The sequence below is a fragment of the Bactrocera oleae genome, chromosome 5 (genome assembly GCF_042242935.1).
Source record: "Bactrocera oleae isolate idBacOlea1 chromosome 5, idBacOlea1, whole genome shotgun sequence".
NCBI lineage: Eukaryota > Metazoa > Arthropoda > Insecta > Diptera > Tephritidae > Bactrocera > Bactrocera oleae.
Window position 1 is genome coordinate 24,295,816 of NC_091539.1, and position 20,947 is coordinate 24,316,762.

General features: G+C 34.0%; 1 protein-coding gene across 3 annotated transcripts in view; it reads left to right on the forward strand.

Moving 5' to 3' along the window:
* The window catches only part of LOC106624136 (uncharacterized), a 216,414-nt gene that overhangs the window by 180,273 nt on the left and 15,194 nt on the right, over positions 1-20,947 (forward strand). The window contains exon 1 of one of the 3 annotated variants that reach the window (XM_014243819.3): positions 15,822-16,047. The exons of the other annotated variants lie outside the window; for them this stretch is intronic. Within the exon in view, the coding sequence (XP_014099294.2) occupies positions 15,922-16,047 (126 nt within the window). The 5' untranslated portion in view covers positions 15,822-15,921. Of the gene's footprint in view, positions 1-15,821; positions 16,048-20,947 lie in introns of those variants that run through there. 3 annotated transcript variants of the gene reach the window in all.

Genomic DNA, 20,947 nt, shown 5'->3' on the forward strand with positions numbered 1-20,947 from the left:
AATAACTGTGTAAGCGTGCTTATATGTTGACCAGATTTCCGCTGACTTTCTTTTTATGTAGTTTTCAACAGATTTTCGATTGTCTGATCTAACATAGGTGGCGACAGTTCCGCTTGGGAAATGGCAAGTTTGTTTGGCTGTTACATCAGCATATTCATTACCAGAAATTCCACAGTGGCCAGGGGTCCACATTATTTATTGTGGGGTTTATATCGTATGAAGCGCGCTCATTTAAAGCTTCCCGTTCATGTAATTTCTCCGTATTGATTTCCGAAAATTCAAAGCAATAGATATTTAAAGTACGCTTTACATAATTGTTATAATAAGAGCATTTAATTCGAATTTTACAATTTTCAAAGCACTTGATACTCAACTGTTTATCAATATATCTATTATTATAAGTACAACAAATCGGAATATCAAAATTATGATATTCCAATTTGAAATATCAATAAAATGCTCGTTTGGTTTCAGTAATTCTTCCAATATCAGATTCCTTTTCAATAATCTCTTTACGAAATGCCTCTATAGCTTCATCTATACTAAAAATTCTCATAGCCTTCCCTTCAGTTGTAAAGTCAACTATAGACGAGGTTGGGATTGTTGTATAGGAATTTCTATAGGGGGTAGAGTTGGCTGTGTTATCTCTTGGAGGAACTCCGCTATTCACTGTTGCTTTTCTTGCCCCTTAACATAAACTTTTAAGTTTTTGAACGCTGATATCAAATAGTTCCTTACAGCTTTAAAAGTATCACATCCATCGGACCATAATATTATATTTTATAGTGGTGTAATATTAAACAATTACCTTGCCGTTGATTATCCTGGCCTGAAAATTCAATTGTGGAAACAATGAAATTCTTGATTGTGGAAGACGACAGCTTTTTCTTCTTTTACAATAAATTTATTATTAAAGGCTTTGAAGCCTAGAACATCTACTGTCGCAAACATTATGAAAATTAATAATGAAATATATTTTTAATGGTTGACTTTTTATACGTTCGTTAAGAACAAAACAAACTAACCTATCATCATATTTGCACTCTAATACCAACCAAATGTGCTTTAAAAAACACACACTTTACAAACCACAAAATTACCAAGCCGCAAAATATACACTTGCGGTCACGCATATATATATGTGTGTATGTATATATTTTCCTTTCACCATTTTTTTATTTCATTTTTTTTTCATCAAAATGGGGTAGGACCGGCTTTTTTATACTACTTATATTAGTTTTATGTATACACTAATTTATGTGTTTTGTTCGATAAGCAATGTTTTTTACATTATTAAAAGAAAGTTTCATATTACAATCTTGTTGCTTGCCATTGCAGTTGACATTTAGTGGACTGTATGTTCTTCTTATTTAATTTATTGTTTACATGTATATTTTATGTATTAATATACTAATAAAAGTTTCATGCTCATATATTTATGAACATCGGCCCTTTAGCAGCAATATACTCGACACAATTGGCGATCCACTCACTTAGTTTTAATTTCTCCAAGATTTTAGTGATACCCATGTGTCCTCCACTTGTATTGTTATGCAGCTCATTGAAATATTCGGGACTTCTTACTTACGGAACAATCATCAGAGTTCGGGAGCTTTGCCCATCTTCGCTTTCCCATACGCGATGCAAGCAGCCAGATACTAACTTTAAACTATTCCATTGTGCCCAATCCGCTTTTGCGACTGAGCTTTCTCTCGTAGGACGTTTATTCATCTCTTATCCATGTATTACAATTTTCAAATCTGGATCTTTTTGCTGATATAGTCATTAATCGAATATCTATAATGTCTTGTTTGGCCTCAGCTTTCGAGCAATGTCTGCATTTGAAATTACAAGAACGACGTGACGTGGCATCAGCATTTCCATGACTATTACCTTTGCGATGTTCTCTATAGAAAGTCGTAACTTTGGAGTCTCTTAATCCACCGTGACAACCATCGTACTGGGCTCCTGATTGTAGAATCCATTATAATGCTGCATGATCTGTCCTCACTCGAAATCGCTGGGCATAAAGGTACTTATGAAATTGTTTGATGCACTTCACCAGCGCCAGTAATTCCCTCCGAGTATTTATCTCCAATAATTTCTCTCTGGCTTGCTAATTGTTTGGATGTAATACGCAACCATTTTCTCATGCCCATCAATGACTTGTGATAGAACGCCTCCTACTGCAAATCCACTAGCATCCGTATTCAAAATAAACGCTGATCCTAGGACCTGTTCATTATTCTATTCAAAAACTCTGCTCTTTTTCGTGAGTTCATGGAGGCTACTAGCTACGCTGACAAAATTTGGAACGAATCGTTGATAATAAGTACATAGCCCAAGGCCATAGTACATGCCCTCCGTTGGCTAAAATAGCTTACTTTCTTTTTGAAAAGTGAACAATTATTTGGGTTCAGCTTTAAACCAGCGCTAGCTATCCGTTGGAAATCCTCTTCCAAGTTAGTAAGGTGTTCATCGAAGCTATCACCCAACACAATGATATCGTCGAGGTATACCAAACATGTCTTCCAGTGTAATCCTTTTAAAACCTGGTCCATAAGTCTCTCAAAGGTAACAGGAGCATTACATAATCCAAAGGGCATTACGGTAAATTGCCATAGATCATCTCCAACACTGAAAGCCGTTTTTTCTTTGTCTTTTTCATTTACCAGCACTTTCCAATAACCACTTTTCAAATTACGTGTTGAGAACCATTTTGTGCCTGATAACGAGTCGAGCTTTTCATCGATTCTAGGTAGTGGATAACTGTCTTTATTTCTGATTCTCGGTTGTTAACACTCGTCTAACGTTCTACTTATAATCGTAACTGATAGTAAGTGGCACTTCCATATTTGTATAAGTCAAAATATAGTTCTTCATGTCAATTTTGATTCCTTGATTCGTTAGAACGTCTAGTTCAGTTATGACTTCGTCGACAATATCCGCCACTAAAAAGTTGTGTAACACGGCTGCCTTCCCAACTACAATCTCGCACATTACTTTACGAAAACTTGAGTATCTTCTCCAGTTGCAGGGCGCAACCCCAGCTAATGGTCTCACTTCTTCTCTCTCTCTCTCATCGGACGGCGATGTACTTTTAATTTTACGATTCTTTATATGTGACTTACCATACAATTCTTCACTGCTTGACGGACGTCTTATACGTTTCGTCTCCTAGACCTTTGGGTTCCGTGTTGCTGCGGCCGTTGATTTGCGCCTACTTTGTCTGCCATCAGCACCACGTTGAGAACATCTCTTTTTGGTTGTAGTACTAAACTTAAAATCATCTGAGTCATCTTCATTTGTTATGCCTCCATCGTCGGATATTTTAATTTCCACATCGTCATTTGTCTCTTCATCAGGAGGATTAGGATCCAATGTTGCGTCTGTGACAACATAACCAGCCTCCTTTCTCCTTTGAATTTAAATGTATTAGAGTATACGTTAATAGTTGCATTATTTATTTAACCCTATCTTAAATACCACCCAATTCGGACTTATTTGTATACATGCAGCATGCTTCTTTAATAAATAGTGCTACCTCGATGGCAAATAATGCAGATTCAATCATTGTATTAGGTGTTTTCAATTTACCGTGTGCTTCGTGGAAACCTTTCGATGACTATATCGTGCCGATTTGCAATCGGTCATGTTTTAATGAGTTTTTCGAAAAAATGTCCGAGTTGGGTCTGAACCAAATTAATTTGATTCCGAATAAATTTGATAAATGCTTAGATTTAGTATACGTTGATACCTCTGCAAAGTGTTCCGTTATTCAGAGTAATCCTCTTGTTCTACCAGAGGACTCATATCATCCTGCTTTGGAAATATCTGTCGAAATCTCAGGCATTGTACGGGATAATAATCATCAAACTTCGTGCTTCTGTACTCGGTTTAACTTTGCAAAAGCTAATTTTAAAAAGTTAAATACCGGACCTTCTACAATAACATGGCCTAATTATAATGGTGACATTGAATTGAGTGTCTCTCATTTTAATAACATTATTATGAAATTATTTGAAAAGTATGTTCCAATAGTAATTGTTAATAAAAGCAAAAGTATAAGTCCGTGGTTTTCGAAAGAGTTATATAAATTGAAAAACAGAAAAACTCGAGCCTTTAACATTTTAAAAAAACCGGTTCACTTGTCGACTATTCTAAATATTCTCTATTGCGTCGACAATATTTTGACCTAAACAAAAAATGTTATAATAATTACCTAAATAAAGTAAAAAAAAATATTGTAAGTAATCCAAAATCGTTTTATGATTTCGTCAACTCCAAACGCAGGATTTCCAAATTTCCGTCCGCAATGAAATACAAATCTATCATTTCAAGTGACAATGATATTATATCCAATATGTTTGCAGAATTTTTCAAGTCAAACTACTGTAATAATTCTTCCAAAACTTTTTCTTATCAGCAAGTGCTGTGTTCGAATACTTTAATTAACGCTCCAATTATTTCTGAAGAAGACGTCCTATTTAATCATTAATTTTATCATTAGGTTTTAGGGAACATAAGCATACGGATGTTATATACACAGACTTTAGCAAAGCTTTCGATAAAGTAAATATCTCGATTCTCATACATAAACTTGATCTGCTGGGCTTTCAGCCAAGATTCCTTCAATGGGTATCTTCCTATCTTTATAATAGAACACAACGAGTGATATTTGAGGATACCCCTTCAGATACAATTAATGTTTCTTCAGGTGTTCCGCAAGGTAGTCATCCTGGCCCGATTCTGTTCTTGTTGTTTATTAACGATATCTCTTCAGTAATTGAATTCTCAACAATTTTATTATACGCGGATGACGTAAAGCTTTTTAAATCATACACTTCAACTGAGGAAAGGTGTCTGTTGCAAACAGACTTAAACAATATGGTTGCATGGTGTGATAGAAATGATTTGCCATTGAATCAGAATAAATGTAAGACGATGTGCTTTTCCCGTAGATCTGTGCACCCCTCTTCTTATGTAATAAAACACCATATTCTAGAGCAAGTTTTTAACTATGTTGATTTGGGAGTTAATATGGACCCTTAATTATTTGTCTTCATATTGACACCATGGTCTTGAAAGCAAAAGCTGTCCTCAGTTTTGTTAAACGTTGGTCTAAAGAATTTAGAGATCCGTATATTACTAAAACACTTTATACAACTTTGGTTAGACCTATATTGGAATATGGCTCTATTGTATGAAACCCTAACTACCAAATCCATTCTGACAAGTTAGAGTCGGTTCAAAAACAATTTTTACTTTTCGCCTTAGCGCATTTCCGATGGGATGCTAGGGTAAATCTACCTCCATACACTAGTCGTTTAAAACTTATTAATCTACCTACACTTTCTAGTCGTAGGGAAATGCTTGGTATAATATTCTTAGTGAAACTTTTGAATGGAACTGTTTGTAGTTCTTTTCTCCTGTCTGAAATTAAATTTAATATCCCGGTTCGCCTTTCGAGGCAGTTTAGACCTTTACTGCTAAAATCCTGTAGATCAAATTTTGAACTAAACGAGCCATTCCGCGTATATGTCATGATTTTAATTCTCATTCCAGCACATTTGACTTATCTGACTCACTTTTCAAAATTAAAAAGACTTTATTGTTTCTCTTAATAAATGAAAATGTACAATTTATTATATTGTAACTTTAGATCTTAGCTGTTGAAATTTTTGTTTCTGTAGCTGAGCAGTTTTAGATCTCAACACTTAAAAAACTCTCTTGCCTTTTCTGACTCGGCTAATTCCGCACGTATGCGGATTGCGCCCCTCGCGTCGGTTGGGCGGGAGGAGGGTAATCGTTGGGTTTAAAAAAAAAAAAAAAAAAAATTATATGTGTAGATATGTGTATATTGCATGCACAGCATATGGGGTTGTTTTTATGTACACAACTCAATACATGTGTGTGTGTCCATATGTATGTAGCACATTGTTTATGCTGCATGATATGGGAGTGCTTTCAAGTGCACATGTGCACTTGTAATCAATTGCCTAAATGTATATCTTAGGTTACAAGTTATCATATGAATCCATATATTGTAACGAAGCTTTTTTGCTGCCCCTGCTTCTAGTGATTTGCTGAGGTATACTCGCCGTGTCCAGGGTTCGTTACGATAAATTTGTAAACGAAGGGGCCTTTTACAAATCGTATTTTATTAAAAAAATTACCAAACATTCACAATTTCTCTTTTACCTGACTGTACAAAATGGTGTCTTCCGCGTTGTAGTGGCGTCACCCGAGGATAGCGCCACAGCAGTGTAGCGGTTTGCGTGGCCCGTTAGCGGGTCACTATCACGCAGAATTATGGAGGGCAATGACAGAGCCCGCGATGCCAAGCGTGGAGCAGGTCAGAGGATCAACTCACTACCCACTTCACGAGTGACTTCCAGCCTTCGTACGGTTAAGAGTGAAATGTCTGCCAGAGGATCGACTCACTGCGAGACATTCACTCCTTACCGCAGTAGCGTCATCCGCCTCTCCGCGCTCCTGTTGAATAGCTATTATACGATAGCGTATTCTACTCTGCCGCGCTCTGGGGGTGCTAAGCGGCTTGGGATGACTTACGTTTACGGCCTGCGTGAGTTGACACTCGTGTGTGCTACGACGACGATGCTCGGATGTTTCTGCCGGCGCTCGTGTAGGCTTAGATGACGATGTCCTGCTGCGTGCGTTGACGTTCGTGGGTGCTACGACGACGACGCTCGGCTTTTTCTGCCGGCGCTAGTGTAGGCTTAGGTGACGAAGTGTTGCTGCGTGCGTATTGAAATATTTTGAATGGTTTGGGAGATATATACATTTAACCTATTAGGGGGTGAGGCCACGTTAACTTTTTTTAATTTTCAGTCTACATGTTTACTTGTATATAACTCCATATCTATCTCGAATAGTTTTAGGTGGTACAAACAACTGTTTGGTGATAAAACTATTATACTCTGTAGCAACATGCTGCCAGAGCATAAAAATGTTAACAGACTGATATCTCATAAACTAAGAAACTAGTTCCCGTATATACACACAGACGGGTATGTCGAAATCGAATCAGTCTGTCATGCCGATCATTTATATATATATTTTATAGTCTCCGGCGTTTTCTTCTGGGTGTAACAGACTCTGTGGTAAACTTAATTACCTTATGGGAAATACGAAATACATTTAATTTATTCGACCTATTTTTTATAATTCATAGATCTATTTTTATAAACAAATAATTTTCAATTTGGAACTATTAATTAAATTCTTTTTCTTGAGCAATGTAGATAAGACTCATCAGTTATTAATTTATAAACTTCGGAGTTGGTCGTACAAAATTGTGATTGTGACAAATTTTTGAACTTTGTCTCTGTGTTTATCATGTAGCGCGAGAAGTAGCGGCATGAGGGATTCATAGCGACGCTACAAGCTCAAACATGCTTCGTATCGACCGAGAAAGAACAAGCAACCACTCGGAGTGCGGAGGTTAAAGATTAAACATTTATGGCGGACGGAATTTTTAAAGACTCATTCTCAAATTTATACGGTCATCACTTAAGAGTCTGAAAACATTTTTCAATAAAAATAACTGGATAACAATAGTTCGAAATTGAAGAACAACTAATTTGTTTATAACTATCGATCCTGTAATTTGTATAACAAATTTACTCAATAAAAGCATGTTCAAAGTGCAATAGTGTGTTAAGCTAAAAATGAAAAATTAATATAGTTTAAAAAACTGAAAAATACGATTTTAAAGCACTTTAAAGTAAAAAGTAATAATAAACGTGTTTGTAGTTTTTTTAAACTTTATTTATTTTTATATTCTTGCAACATGTTACCCACAGGGTATAAAACTAATCTAAATAGATATTGTATACATATATATATATATATAAATGTCCGTCCGTCTTTTTAAGCTGTAACTTAAGTAAAAATTGAGATATTGCCATGAAACTTTGTACATTAGTCGAATCGTGAGGATGCGATCGTAGATGGGCGTAATGGAGCCACTGCCACGCCCACGAAACGCCATTAATCGAAAACCTATAAATTACCATAACTAAGCCTCAAATTAAAATACAAAACTTTAATTTGGTACAACGAATCGCAATAACGAGGACCGTGGTTTGAAAACTTTTAAAAATTGAGCGTGGCCACGCCCTCTAATAGGTTTAATGTATATATTTTCCAAACTACTTTAGCTGTATCACTCAAATTTGCACAAGATAAATTGATTTTACACCTTTTGCGACAGCGTGAAAATAGTTGAAATCGGATGATAAGCACGCCCACTTCCCATATACCGGTTTTGTTAAACACAATCAATACCAAAATGCGTCAGAGAAATTTAATTTTACATCCAGAATGACACAAGAGGTATTTATATATGTGCTGTAAACAAAGTGAATTTGAAAAAAATAAATGGTTGAACAACAATACACAGATTTATTTATTAAATATTACACTTAGTAATACTACAAATGTTGGTCTTATATTGTTCAAAAATGAACATGTGTTGGAACCAAAAGGGCCCCACTTAGACGATGTGCAGCAATAAATTTAGTTTTTATTATTCTACATACTAAGAATATAAGATAAGATAGAAACATGTAAGAACAAATACAATCCACTAATCTTAAATATGTATGTTCAAATTTATTTAACAGGCCCACATGCATACATAAATAAACACACAAACATATAAGTATATGCATTCATAACAGAACTTGTTGACCTAAGATATACATTTAGGCAATTTATTAAAAGCAATCCCATACTATGCAGTATAAACAATGTGCTACCTACATGCAACAAGGTGAATTGTTGGTCAAGTATAAATAAATATTTATTAAATGTTAATTATAAGAGGAACAAATTAGTGTGATTTCAAAAATATATCTGCTCAGACAACTTAAACCGAATTGGGGATTTAACGACTTGACGGCTCAACGACTTAACAACTGAAATGACGACCTCTTGTCTCGACCGCTGCTTTCCGACTTGACCCTTTTATTTAACTTTCGACAACTTGACTATTTTTCAGCTAACGACTCTTTTGACGACTTCTAACGATTCTACGGCTGATGGTGTGCCACCCTTTTACACTCGGTCATCCTGATCAGCATCTGAACCAGATGATAAACTCTAATATTCTTCTACACTTCCATAGTTTAATGTTGTCGACACTTGTGGATGTTTGCGGTGCCTCAAAATCTGCCGCCTTTTCAACATCATATCAGCCATTCCGTTTTAATTTTACAATTTTATATGGTCCAATATATTTGTTGCTTAATTGCTTGCCTGCTACGAATTGCGTCTGTTTAATCGCAACCAAATCAAACATTTGATACTCAGCATGCGATTTGCGCCTCTTATTGTAATGCTTCTTATTCTCTGTTTGTGCTTTTTGAATGACTTCTTTTGCTTCAATTCTTATATTTCGCCGTTCGAAATCAGGTTGTAAAATTTTTCACTACACTTTCAAGATGTAGCTATGCAACTTTTCTTCGTGTGCTGTAGTCTTCTTGCTCCAGTAATATACTGGGTGCCACTTACTATCATGCAACTGTAAGAGCCAAAGCCATATTTGGAGGCACCTACGTGAAGTTGAGTTTTTGCTGTTTGTTTGAAAATCTTTAATACCGGCTCTTCTACTAATGCTACTTTCAACTTGGCTACTGTTGCCAATTGTTCTTGCCCGCTTGCCCGATCTTAAACTCTGCATCTCGCTTAAGCAATTGAGTCAATGGCTTCGCTATTAACGCATAATTTTTGAAAATTTTTTTAAATAACCTGTCAGCCCTAGGAAAGCTTGTACACTTCTTACTTATAGGTACTGGATAGTTTTTAACTGCCTTCAACTCGTACCCAGGCAGACTTTGCCATCTTGTATGGTATGACCAAGAAAATGTATGCGTTTTTTCCAAAATTATCATTTGGATCACTTTATTTCCAACCCGTACGACTGCGCACGCTCTAACACTTTTTGAACATTTGTTAGGCACGATTCCCCTATACCATCATTCCGCAATTTTTGAACAATTAATTTAAGAAAGCGCACAAAAACGGGCGGTGAATGGCAAAACTCAAAAAACGCCATATTAATTTCGAATAAAAGCTGTTTCGTTATGAAGTGTATTTTTTACTATTGTCCTCAACCGGCACATGGCAAAAAGACGTTCTTAAGGTCCAGAACCGTAAAAAATTGGACACTTTGCAGTTTTACTAAAACATCTTCTACAATGGGCACCGGAAAACGATCTTTTAAAACGAGACAATTCAACTTACGGAAGTCAATGCACATTCTTAATGTTTTATCTTTTTTCCTTGCAGGTACCACTTTGCTTGCAACATCTGAAATAGATTCACGAATGACACCTTCCTGTAACGAGTCAGCGACTTGATTCTTGACCACTTCGATTTCTATCGCCGACAATCGACTGAGGGTTTCTTTAAACTACATTTTGTCATCTTTTGAAATTATTTTCAACTGGATGGAAGATTTTACTTCGGATTTGCCTTGCGTATAGTTTTCGTACTTAATGTCAACGTGAATTTTACAATGAGGTCAGGTGTGCTCCGTTTTCAATCTATCAATTTCAATTATAGCGGAAAATGTAGCTCCAACTTCTGTGTTTTTATTCCCTAAGCCATATAACTTTATGGTACTGCGTTTTAGAGGATATTGCTGGAAGAGTCTTTTGTAAATGCTGAAACTCATTAGCGAGACGTCCGCACCTGTATCCACAAGGCAATCTACTGTTCCCACCTACAAATATTTGTTTTTTTCTTTTAGAAACGAAGTTGACGTTTTGATTCGAGGAGTTTTTAGCTATGTGGCCGCTGCCATTGCATTTGAAACATTTTGTTTCTTCTCTACATTCCGATTTCAAATGTCTCGTTGACCCACAGTTGTAGCAATGCTGCTTACGTTCACTCATTCTGTTTGTTTCACTCATTTGCTTGCCGTGCAGTTGCCACTGTTGCGCCGCTTTCCATGATGAGAGTTTTCAACTCATTTCGAACTTTTAACCATTCGACGATGTATCGGATAACTGATGTTTCTTCTATTTCACCCTTAGCTGCTAATTTTCACATATTTAAAATGTACTCATGCATGCTTTCTGACTCTTTCTTTTTTTGACACTTAGTTGTTGGTGTACTTCGGTGCTACTGAGTACTTTGTCGAATTCTGTTATAAGTGCCTCGCTTAACGTATTGTAATTTGATATGGTGACCATCTCTAGGAACAGTTTCGCTGTACCTTTCGTTGTACGTTTGCTTTTCGCTCAACTCATTGTCATCGAAATTCTGTAACCACTGTCTTATAGGTATGCTTATTCCGTCAGAATCAGGAACACAGGAACAACAAAACAACAAGAAAAGCTTTAGATTGAAACCGTATTTCTTGAATCGTTGTACAGTTTTTCTGTTAATATGCTATTTCGGTTTTCAGGCTTTGTTCAATTTTTTCTTTGGTTGTTTCTTCACTTTAAGTTTTTGTTGATTCTTCTATAGCAATTTGCACTGTACTTACCCCTTTTCCAGATCTTAATCGCATATTATGCACAATACTACAATACATTGATTTTTATGGCGTGATAGGTTGAGCCCCCATGCAACAATGCGAATTGTTGGTTAATTATACATGTTTATTAAATGTTAATTATAAGAGTGAACAAATTAGTGTGATTTCAAAAATATATCTGCTCAGACAACATAAACCGAATTGGTGATTTGACGACTTGACGGATCGACGACTTAACAACTGAAATAAAGATCTCTTGTCTCGACCGCTGCTTTCCGACTTGACCCTTTTGACTTTCGACAGTTTTCCAGCTTAACGACTCATTTGACGACTTCTAACGATTCTACACACACACACTCATGGAAGATGGAAAGGTGGCACCAAAGAATACTGCGCGCTAATTACCCTGGATGTGAAGAATGCATTCAATTCTGCGAAATGGGCAAATAGCATCAAGGCTCTGTACGAAATCGCTCCCCAATACTTCATAAATATTATTATGAGTTATTTTAAAAACAGAAGGCTGTTATTCGACACAAGGTTTGGTTTTAGGCCTCCTTCTATGTAACCTGATGTACGACGGGGGGCTAAGAATACATCAACAACAATCCGTGAAACTAATCGCCTATGCGGATGACCTCATAGTAGCAGTAGCGAAACATCTAGATGACCTCCGGGTCAAATGCAATTGTTGCATAAATGGTATACGACGGTGGTTCGCAACCATTAGTCTAGAGTTGGCTGGGCAGAAAACAGAAGTCTTGCTCATTAGCTCCAGGAAAATTTAAAAAAAAATATCGCTTACCATTTTATTTCAAAAATAATGGTACTGTGCGGAATAGGTATCGCGCACTACGTTCATTTTATCGTATAATGCCATGAAGCGCACTTCTGGTTGAATGGCTACGTCAACAAACAAAACTGCCGCATTTGGAGGGAAGCGAAACCGGAAGGTTATGTAAAGTCATTGGTCTATTCGCATAAGCCACAAACGCTTAACCATTTGAAATACAACATTCGTCGTATTATTACCGATATACGGTCACAAATGTTGGAACAAGTTATCGAAAATTGGACGTCCAGATCGGACTACATCCGAGCCAGCCGTGGCGGTCATATGCCAGAAATCACATTTAAAATGTAATGCAACAAGATTATCTTTCGAATAAATAAAATTCATGTCAATCGAATAATCCATCGTTGTTTTATTGCAATTTAAAGTTCTATACCACGAAAAAACACCCTTTACATATTTTGGTTGGAATTCTCTGCAAATGTTATGTAAACTTTGACTTCCGAATATATTATCAAAAGATATTTGTTTATTGAGTATATAAAAAATATGTAAGGTTCATATATATAGGTTATTTAAAACTTGTAAGTGTAAAGTGTGAAATATTAAAATATTTTGTTAAATTGAGCTTTAAGAGTTAATTTTAAAAATCATTTGTGATTAAAATATACATGTAATATATTTAGCTTGTTTAACTAAAATTAATTATGTATATTTTTGTGTAAAATGGAAACCGAAAAATATCTAAGGAATACATTAAAAAATATCCAAACTTATACCTTCCTTAGTGGCACCACTATCATATGTTATGAAAAATGTGAACTGTGAAATGTGTGTGCGCTCTCCCGATTCAAAGAGTTTCGTATCATGTTATCCATGTCTGGCAGTTTATCGTCGATTCTGATTTGTTCTAGGGTTTGTGTTCGCCACAATATATATATATATATATATATATATATATATATATAATCAAATATATAATATCAAAAATATATATATATATATATATATATAATGTATATGTCAACACTTATTATTTGTCAACATGGAACCCTCTTGTTATTGTTCATATAACGAAAATTGTGTACAAAATAAAATGCTTATTTAAAGCAAATATGAAAATAATTGATGTAAAATAATTATGCGGAAACAATGTAGTAAAGTGTTGGTGTATGTTAAGTGCATAATATAAAAGAAATATCTATAAATCGAGAAATTGCAAGATAAAATTTGTCAAGTTTTCAACTTAAAATGCAAATATCTCGAGAACTATAAGTTTCCGGCGGCTATAATTTCTTAATGTGGAGAATCTCCTTTATCCTGAAATCGTGGGATGGTATACTAAAGCCGATCCTATCTCGATTAGTTTTAGGTGGTATAAACCGTTAGATGAATAAAACTGTTATACTCTGCTGTAACATATCGCGAGAGTATAAAAATACCTTTTCAGAAACTATTTAAGAGAAAACGATTTTTGGAAATCAATTTTGGTAAATTATTTAATTGGAAACATTCGCAAATAAGTATAAATTAAGATATACATATTTTTTGCGACTGCCTGAATTTGATTTTCTGTAGTACATAAAATTTTTATATATTAGGTCGTCATTAGTCGAATAAAATATATGACATAAAGAGTTTGCTTTAGTATTAAGGAGACCGATTGAATGATATTTTTTTAAATGAATGAAAATTGGAAGAAATCATTCAAATAAATGTTAAATAATTATTTTAAGCTTTACTATCAAAATAACTTACAAAAAAATATAAAATAATTTAAAAGTGTGCGCTTTTGATTTTACTTTTATGTTCAGAAGTACTTTCTCTCAATAAATTCTTCTTTTTCCGCTTCAACAATCGGCTCAAATTTTACGTTTGGTTTTCCTACCCAAAATTCAAATCTTATAGAACATGACATTGATTATAGAACTTAACATCCGGTCTGCTATACACCCCTATACACAATATCTGCACAGATAACACAAATGCTTATACCATACCCATTAAAATTTCCACCATTTTAGTCTTTTTACACTATTCTAGTAATGCACAAAAAATGACAACTGCATACTCACTTTTGCAAATTTTGGAAGCTACTACACATCTATTGGCCCTAGTCGCAGTACAGGCGAATCATTGTTTTAAACCTATAGTGTGTTCCCAGACTTCTGTAATCTCTTTTTTGTTACATTAACACCTAGTTTATTTAAATATTATAATCAATCGCCCTGCAAAATTTAAACGGAAGGGTGTTATCTAAACTTTAAGAAAGGAGTCCATTTCATTTTAATTATTACACCCTCACTAGCATAGGGCTAGGGGTAGTATCAATCCGACTTTATTCATTTTTGGCATCACGGCAAATTATTACCAGAAAAAGATGTTTTCTGAATTTCATTAAGATACTCACAGGTTTAGCGATATATAAGGTACAAAACCAACTAGAAGTTTGAAGTTAGGGTTAGGCAACACATTTTATTCGCTAAATATGTACAGGTTGGTCGAAAAATTGGTTGGTATCACCAAGAAATAGCACTATTTGCTAAAATTTTTTTTCGCAAGTTGATACATCATTTGTAAGAACACATGCAAAGTTACAAGTCATTCTATCAATTAATTCTTTGTGTACAAGCCATTTGAAGTTGACAAGAGTATTTTTTAATATGGAAGCAATTGAATATCGCGCAGTGATTTGATTTTTTGTTCTGAAAGATTTAAAAGCAAAAGAAATTTATGAACAATTGTTAGAAGTGTATAGATGTGATTGCTTTCAAAATTTACTGTTGAATTTAAATGTGGTCGTACTAGGCTTGAAGACCTTCCACGCGAAGGACGACCAAAACCGCAACCACACCAGAAATCATTGAGCAAGTTCATAATATTGTTAGTGAATATCCAAGTTTGAAAGCGTAATGCCATAGGCATCTCAGACGAACGAATACTTCATATTTTACGTGGAGAATTACATATAAAAAAGCTGTTTGAAAAGTGAGTGCCGCACACATTAACAATTACCCTAAAACTGGATCCAAAATAAATTTCTCAGCATAATTTGCGGCGTATATTTTTATTTCAAGCGCAGAAATTTTTCAACCAACCTGTATATACCTCGATTACTTTAGCTGTTATGTTACAAATAACCGTTAAACATATTGCGACAGTAAAGAAATCTGAAATGACGTAAAAATATGGCCATTACAATCCCAAGAAGTGTGATTCTATTTCCAAAATCATAAACAATTTCGTAAAATAAAGTTAATAGCTGAACACGATCAAATCTAGACACACCAAACAAGACAAACCGAAGAATGCGAGTGTAAGTACATATACACCATTTACTCAGTTTTTTAAGTCCACTTAGTCTTTTGTACTCTCTTGAGTTTTTGCTTGACTCAACTTTTAACCAATTTGAGTGAAGTTAAATCCAGATTTACGGAGGCTTTGTCTTCGAGTTCACAAAAGTATTTAGATATTAGTATCGACTCTGACATCTTCAACGAAGTATATTTTAAAGCTGAGAACAGTAATAATTTATAAATACAAATTTGTATAAAAAGAAGCAGCAGTAATTCGATATTTATAGAATATAAACACTACTATAAATATATGAAGGTCCAGGATGCCGTGCTCAGCAGTTACGCTTTCTATCGCAACAATATCTGCAATAATTGCAACGGCTTTATTAGCAATCGCATTTTCTACAGATAACTGGTTATACTATGAAGTTAAAAGAAGTAATATCCAGGTGAGTAAAGTAAACACTTGTTGGGTATAAATAGTTTATCTTTAAGAAAAAAAAAACTATACAATCGTTGCTTACATATATGATTATAAATAACTTACAATGAACGCGCATATAATTTTAATAAAGTTTTAACTTTCTACAACATGTATTTTATGGGCATAGCTTAGTTTTCTTTTCTTAAATGTGCACATACATATTAAATTATGTCTTTGCCTATGTGGTGTCAATGGAATGCGTCTTGTACAAATGCACAATGAACCTTTTCTCGAACGCTTAAAAATTAAAACTTAGATATAAATACATATGTACACACATATATATATTTGTAAATATGATCGTATTAACCAGTATGAAAATGTACTTATGCTTGCATACAAATATCTTAAGTATGTGAATAGCTAATGAAACGCTTACTTGAGTTACCTGGATACCTGCTGTCATTTTGGCTTTCGGAATTATGAGTGCTTTCGTAGTTATTTTTGTGACGGTATAAAACCGGTTTGAGCTATATTTTGCTATTTATGCTCAGTAGTTGTGCATGTATATATGTATGTATATCTCGAAATGTACATATGTACATACATAAGTGAATACAAATACATACATACAAGTATGTATATGTAAATAGTAGTGCTTAATTTAAACTTCGTATATTAAAATATACCCAGTATTTATGATAGGAATATAGGTAGCTTTCACATATTTAGTTTAACTATCATTACGAATTAATATTTATTATATTATTTTTACATCGCGTGATAAAACCTAAAGTAGAAAAAGAAACTATACGTTGTTTATCAATATATAATTCTTGCTAATTCTAAATGACTGGGTTTCTGATAAACTATGAACTAAGTTAAGTTATCCCATCAGCTAATTGTATGCATTATATGTCAGGTACAATATGTCAGGTACAATAATCTAAATTAGTTCATAAAAAGTACCACACTTGATTCAATTATATAAGGTTGTATCGATAGCCCAAAAACAACGAGTTGTCAAAAGTGTTTTAGGTAATAATGTCAAAATTAGCCATTTTGATTTGTTTGAATCAAAACTAAATACATTTTTCGAAGATTTCAACCAATGAAAATGTGTTTTTTGAGTGATAACTGAATACGAATAGATTTTAAATCACACAAAATTATCAAAATTTAAACAAAAAATTCATGAGAAAAACAAAAACGACGCACGTCTTTCTCTACGTTGAAACAATTGGTGCGATTTGATATTGACGTTCATATTATTTTGTTGTATTCCAATAATTTCTATATTATTTAGTTACTGATGCGAAAATGGCAAGCGGAAAATATCTTTTGGTCTGAGTTATAAAGTCGTAATACATTTAACCCAATTTCCTGGACGGTGTCGTTATACTAATATTTTAATAATTTTTAGGATTTGTGAACCTTTTTCCTTTAGTTTTTATTAATAATAAATAAATATATTCATATATGTATATGAAAATAATAAGAACACAGAAATATTTATTTAGACACAAACTTTATAGTTGATGACTTATTTCACTTAAACGCATACAAAACATTGTTAAAGGTTGTTTACAGAAAATTAAATATTACCGTTATAAGAGCAAGAGAAGCTTAATTGACATTTTGTAGAATACCTATATGCATCTCCAGCTCTTTGTATTGTATATTTATTATATACTCTCATAATTCGTAACAAATAAACGCGAAAGAAATGTTTCCAAGTGATAATTTATACACTTTTAGGAAACAGTGCTATCTGACTTTATTAAAGCGCCAATTTATGTATTTCGATTTACTACATTAATTATTAATCGAATTTAAATCGATTTGAAACTGGAATGCAACTCTGCGGGTGGTTGTCCACGTTGTAAATTTGGTTGTGTGCATTGATAAAATAGCACTCAGCTGATGAATTGTAATCATTGAATATAACCCATTACTAGCGGGAATGCACTTTTTGAGTAAAATGCAATATATAAACTGTTTTGAAAATTAAGTCATTTCGCACAAATACGGTGTACTATATTATTTAAAACCTCCAATTATTTAGATAGAAAATCCTGTAAGATCGATCTTCACCCCGTTCCCCCGACAGTCAGGTCTAAGTAACCGGAACGGACCCGGATTTTTATCCCTCCAATGACTGTCAACTCGGAACCATTCCTTGAAATTACTTCAGGAATGGTTTCTGCCGCTACAACAACAACATCGATCTTCACCCAAATGCTTTTCGAATGAAAAATATATTTTAGCGAATAAAATGTGTTCTGAACAAATACTAATAAAGTTATCTAAGAAATATATAACTATTGTTTTTCTAATTTCACTGATTTTACCAAAATACGAACGTTCAATTAAAAGGTTACAATATACACTACATGCAAAACCTACCTTTTTCTGGCCTCTAATACCTGATTGCCAGGTAACTACATTGTTGCCTATAAGAATCTGGTCATGGTAGCTGGTCTTTGAAATCTGAAAATCAGAGCCAGTTAAAGATGTGCGAGAGAGAAGCATTGTGTGATGCTATGGAGAAGAACGCAGTATATAAATGTGAAAAATATTGTCTATGAAAATTAAACTTTATTTTTTAGTGTCATGTGTCAATGCGCTACAAGCAATGTCAAAACCAAGCGAGTACTGCTGAAAATGGAACGTGATGCTACAGTTTTCGTAGTATGTATAATATGTACAAGTATATATTCATGGCAGGCAAGTCAGCGAAAATATAAAAACAAAATATTTTTAAAAATTTTTATTTATTATATCCGTGACCATATAATTTTAGGCAAACCCATTGATATTTAGTCAACAACACATTTATCCGCTAAAGTATATTTTTCATTGACCGATGGGTGAATGTCGATTTTACTTGGGATCCTAAGTTAATAGAGCAGTTTGTGCACTGAGAGTACCTCTATCCTTATATTTAACGTGAGGAAGTTGTATTTTTCATTTATAGGTAAATTTAAGATTTGTCTTATTTTCATCCATTTTAGATTATTTTTTCCCTTCTAGTCCTAATACGTTATATGCTAGTCTATAACTTTTCAACTAAAATTAAAATTTCCATCTCAAAAGTAGTTATTTAAATATGATCGGAATATTTTCTCGACACAATATTCTACTCATTTTTCTTAAACTTTTTTATTATAAACTAATAGGTAAAATTTAGTTTAAGAGTAGTTTTAAAGAGTTTTGATTAAAATTTACATGCGAATTTGACAGGTTTTCTACGTTGATTCTTCTCATTCTCCTTTGAGTAAGTATTGAAATTGTTAAAATATTGTGACATTGTAAAATAAGACACTTGGCTCCATGTCAATTGGTAACTTTGTTCTTTGTGCGGAGTTTATGGTAAGTTCTGTTCCGATGACCTCGCTAGTGCTTCATTTAACATATAGTGAAATGCTCACTGTGTCATAAAAATAAAAATATAATGTTACGTACGAAAGTTTGTTTAAATTGGTTAAGTCGTTCCTGAGCTATAACATTTCACCTAAAGGTGGGCGGTGTTACGCCCATTATCCAATTTTTATATCGATTCTTTTGAAACAATTAAGTGCCATCTTAGCCCAAAATGCTTCTGACGTAGTTAATGAAAGAGTTATCGCACCCTTAGTAATTTTCAACATAACCCTTATATGTATATTATATGATTTCATCCATACCATTTTCAAACGGTATAGGGAGGAGTTAACAGAATTCCTCCTCAGCAAGTTTGCTCGATAAAGCTCATATGGCTGGTTAGATTGGGGGACAGAGCCATGTCCACTTAAGCCTAATTTTAGCCTACAGATGCCTCTCACCACCACTTCCTGCACAAAATTTTAGTTTTGAGTCTTAATTTGGAGCTTAGTTTTGGAAAATTTTGTTTTCGGTTAGCGGCATTTTTTGGGCGTGTCAGTCAGTGTATAGTCGGATTCTTTCTATATGAGATCTTTGATTTTTTACGACCGATGTGCATTCAAGAATGCCGGGTATGACGTTGTGTGTACACAATTGCTCATTTGGAAGACAAAAAGTGACAGAAAATAAGTCAAATTTAAAAGCAAATATATAAATTAATTAATAAATTATTGTCTAAATATTGACAAATAAATACTTATAAAAAAATTAACACTATAAGTGTGTGGGGGATGTAATTATAATTGAAAGAGGAATGAAGATGAAGTACAAGCATATATGTGTATATTAAATTGCAATTATTTATAGCCACCTATATGAACATCGAAAATAGCTAATATTTCTACTACTTATTATTTCAATTAAAAATAAACAAAGATTAATCTCTCGACGCCATGGAATGTACAGTATTTTTGGTCTGTCTGTCTTTAGCGAATACAAAGAAACTGGATGGTTTGCTCACGGGAGAACATGTCGCAAGGAAAAGCATGGAGTACCCAAATTTAAGCCACAAACAAACAACGTTTAGCCTTGTGACTTATTGATCCTCATTGTGAATGATTATCTAATTGGAAACTGAGAGCTTTTGATTTCAATTGGCACATATGTATCATCATATATGTACGTCTCAAAACTCGCCATTCAAATTGATGGCTTCGTCAATGTTTTTCTATAATTTTTTTAATAACTAATCTCTTGCCATTGCAAAGCTTTTTTATCTTTGATTTTAATCCATTGACGTCCACATATTTGGCTGCCAAATCAATCTTTCTGCCCGCCAATCTTATATGTACATCGGGAAGTATATTGTCGATGAGAGTATTTTGAGTGTTGATGATTGTGCAGAAATCCGTAGGTAATTTTATGCTTCCAGTAATTTCATGTCCAGCTAGTTTTCCATTGTCAATATCTAACAATTGTTTTGAAAAAGTTTCGGCAGATGGATCTTGAAGCATATAAACGCCCATGTTCACTGTCAGTAATAGTGGAAGAATTCGACAGTA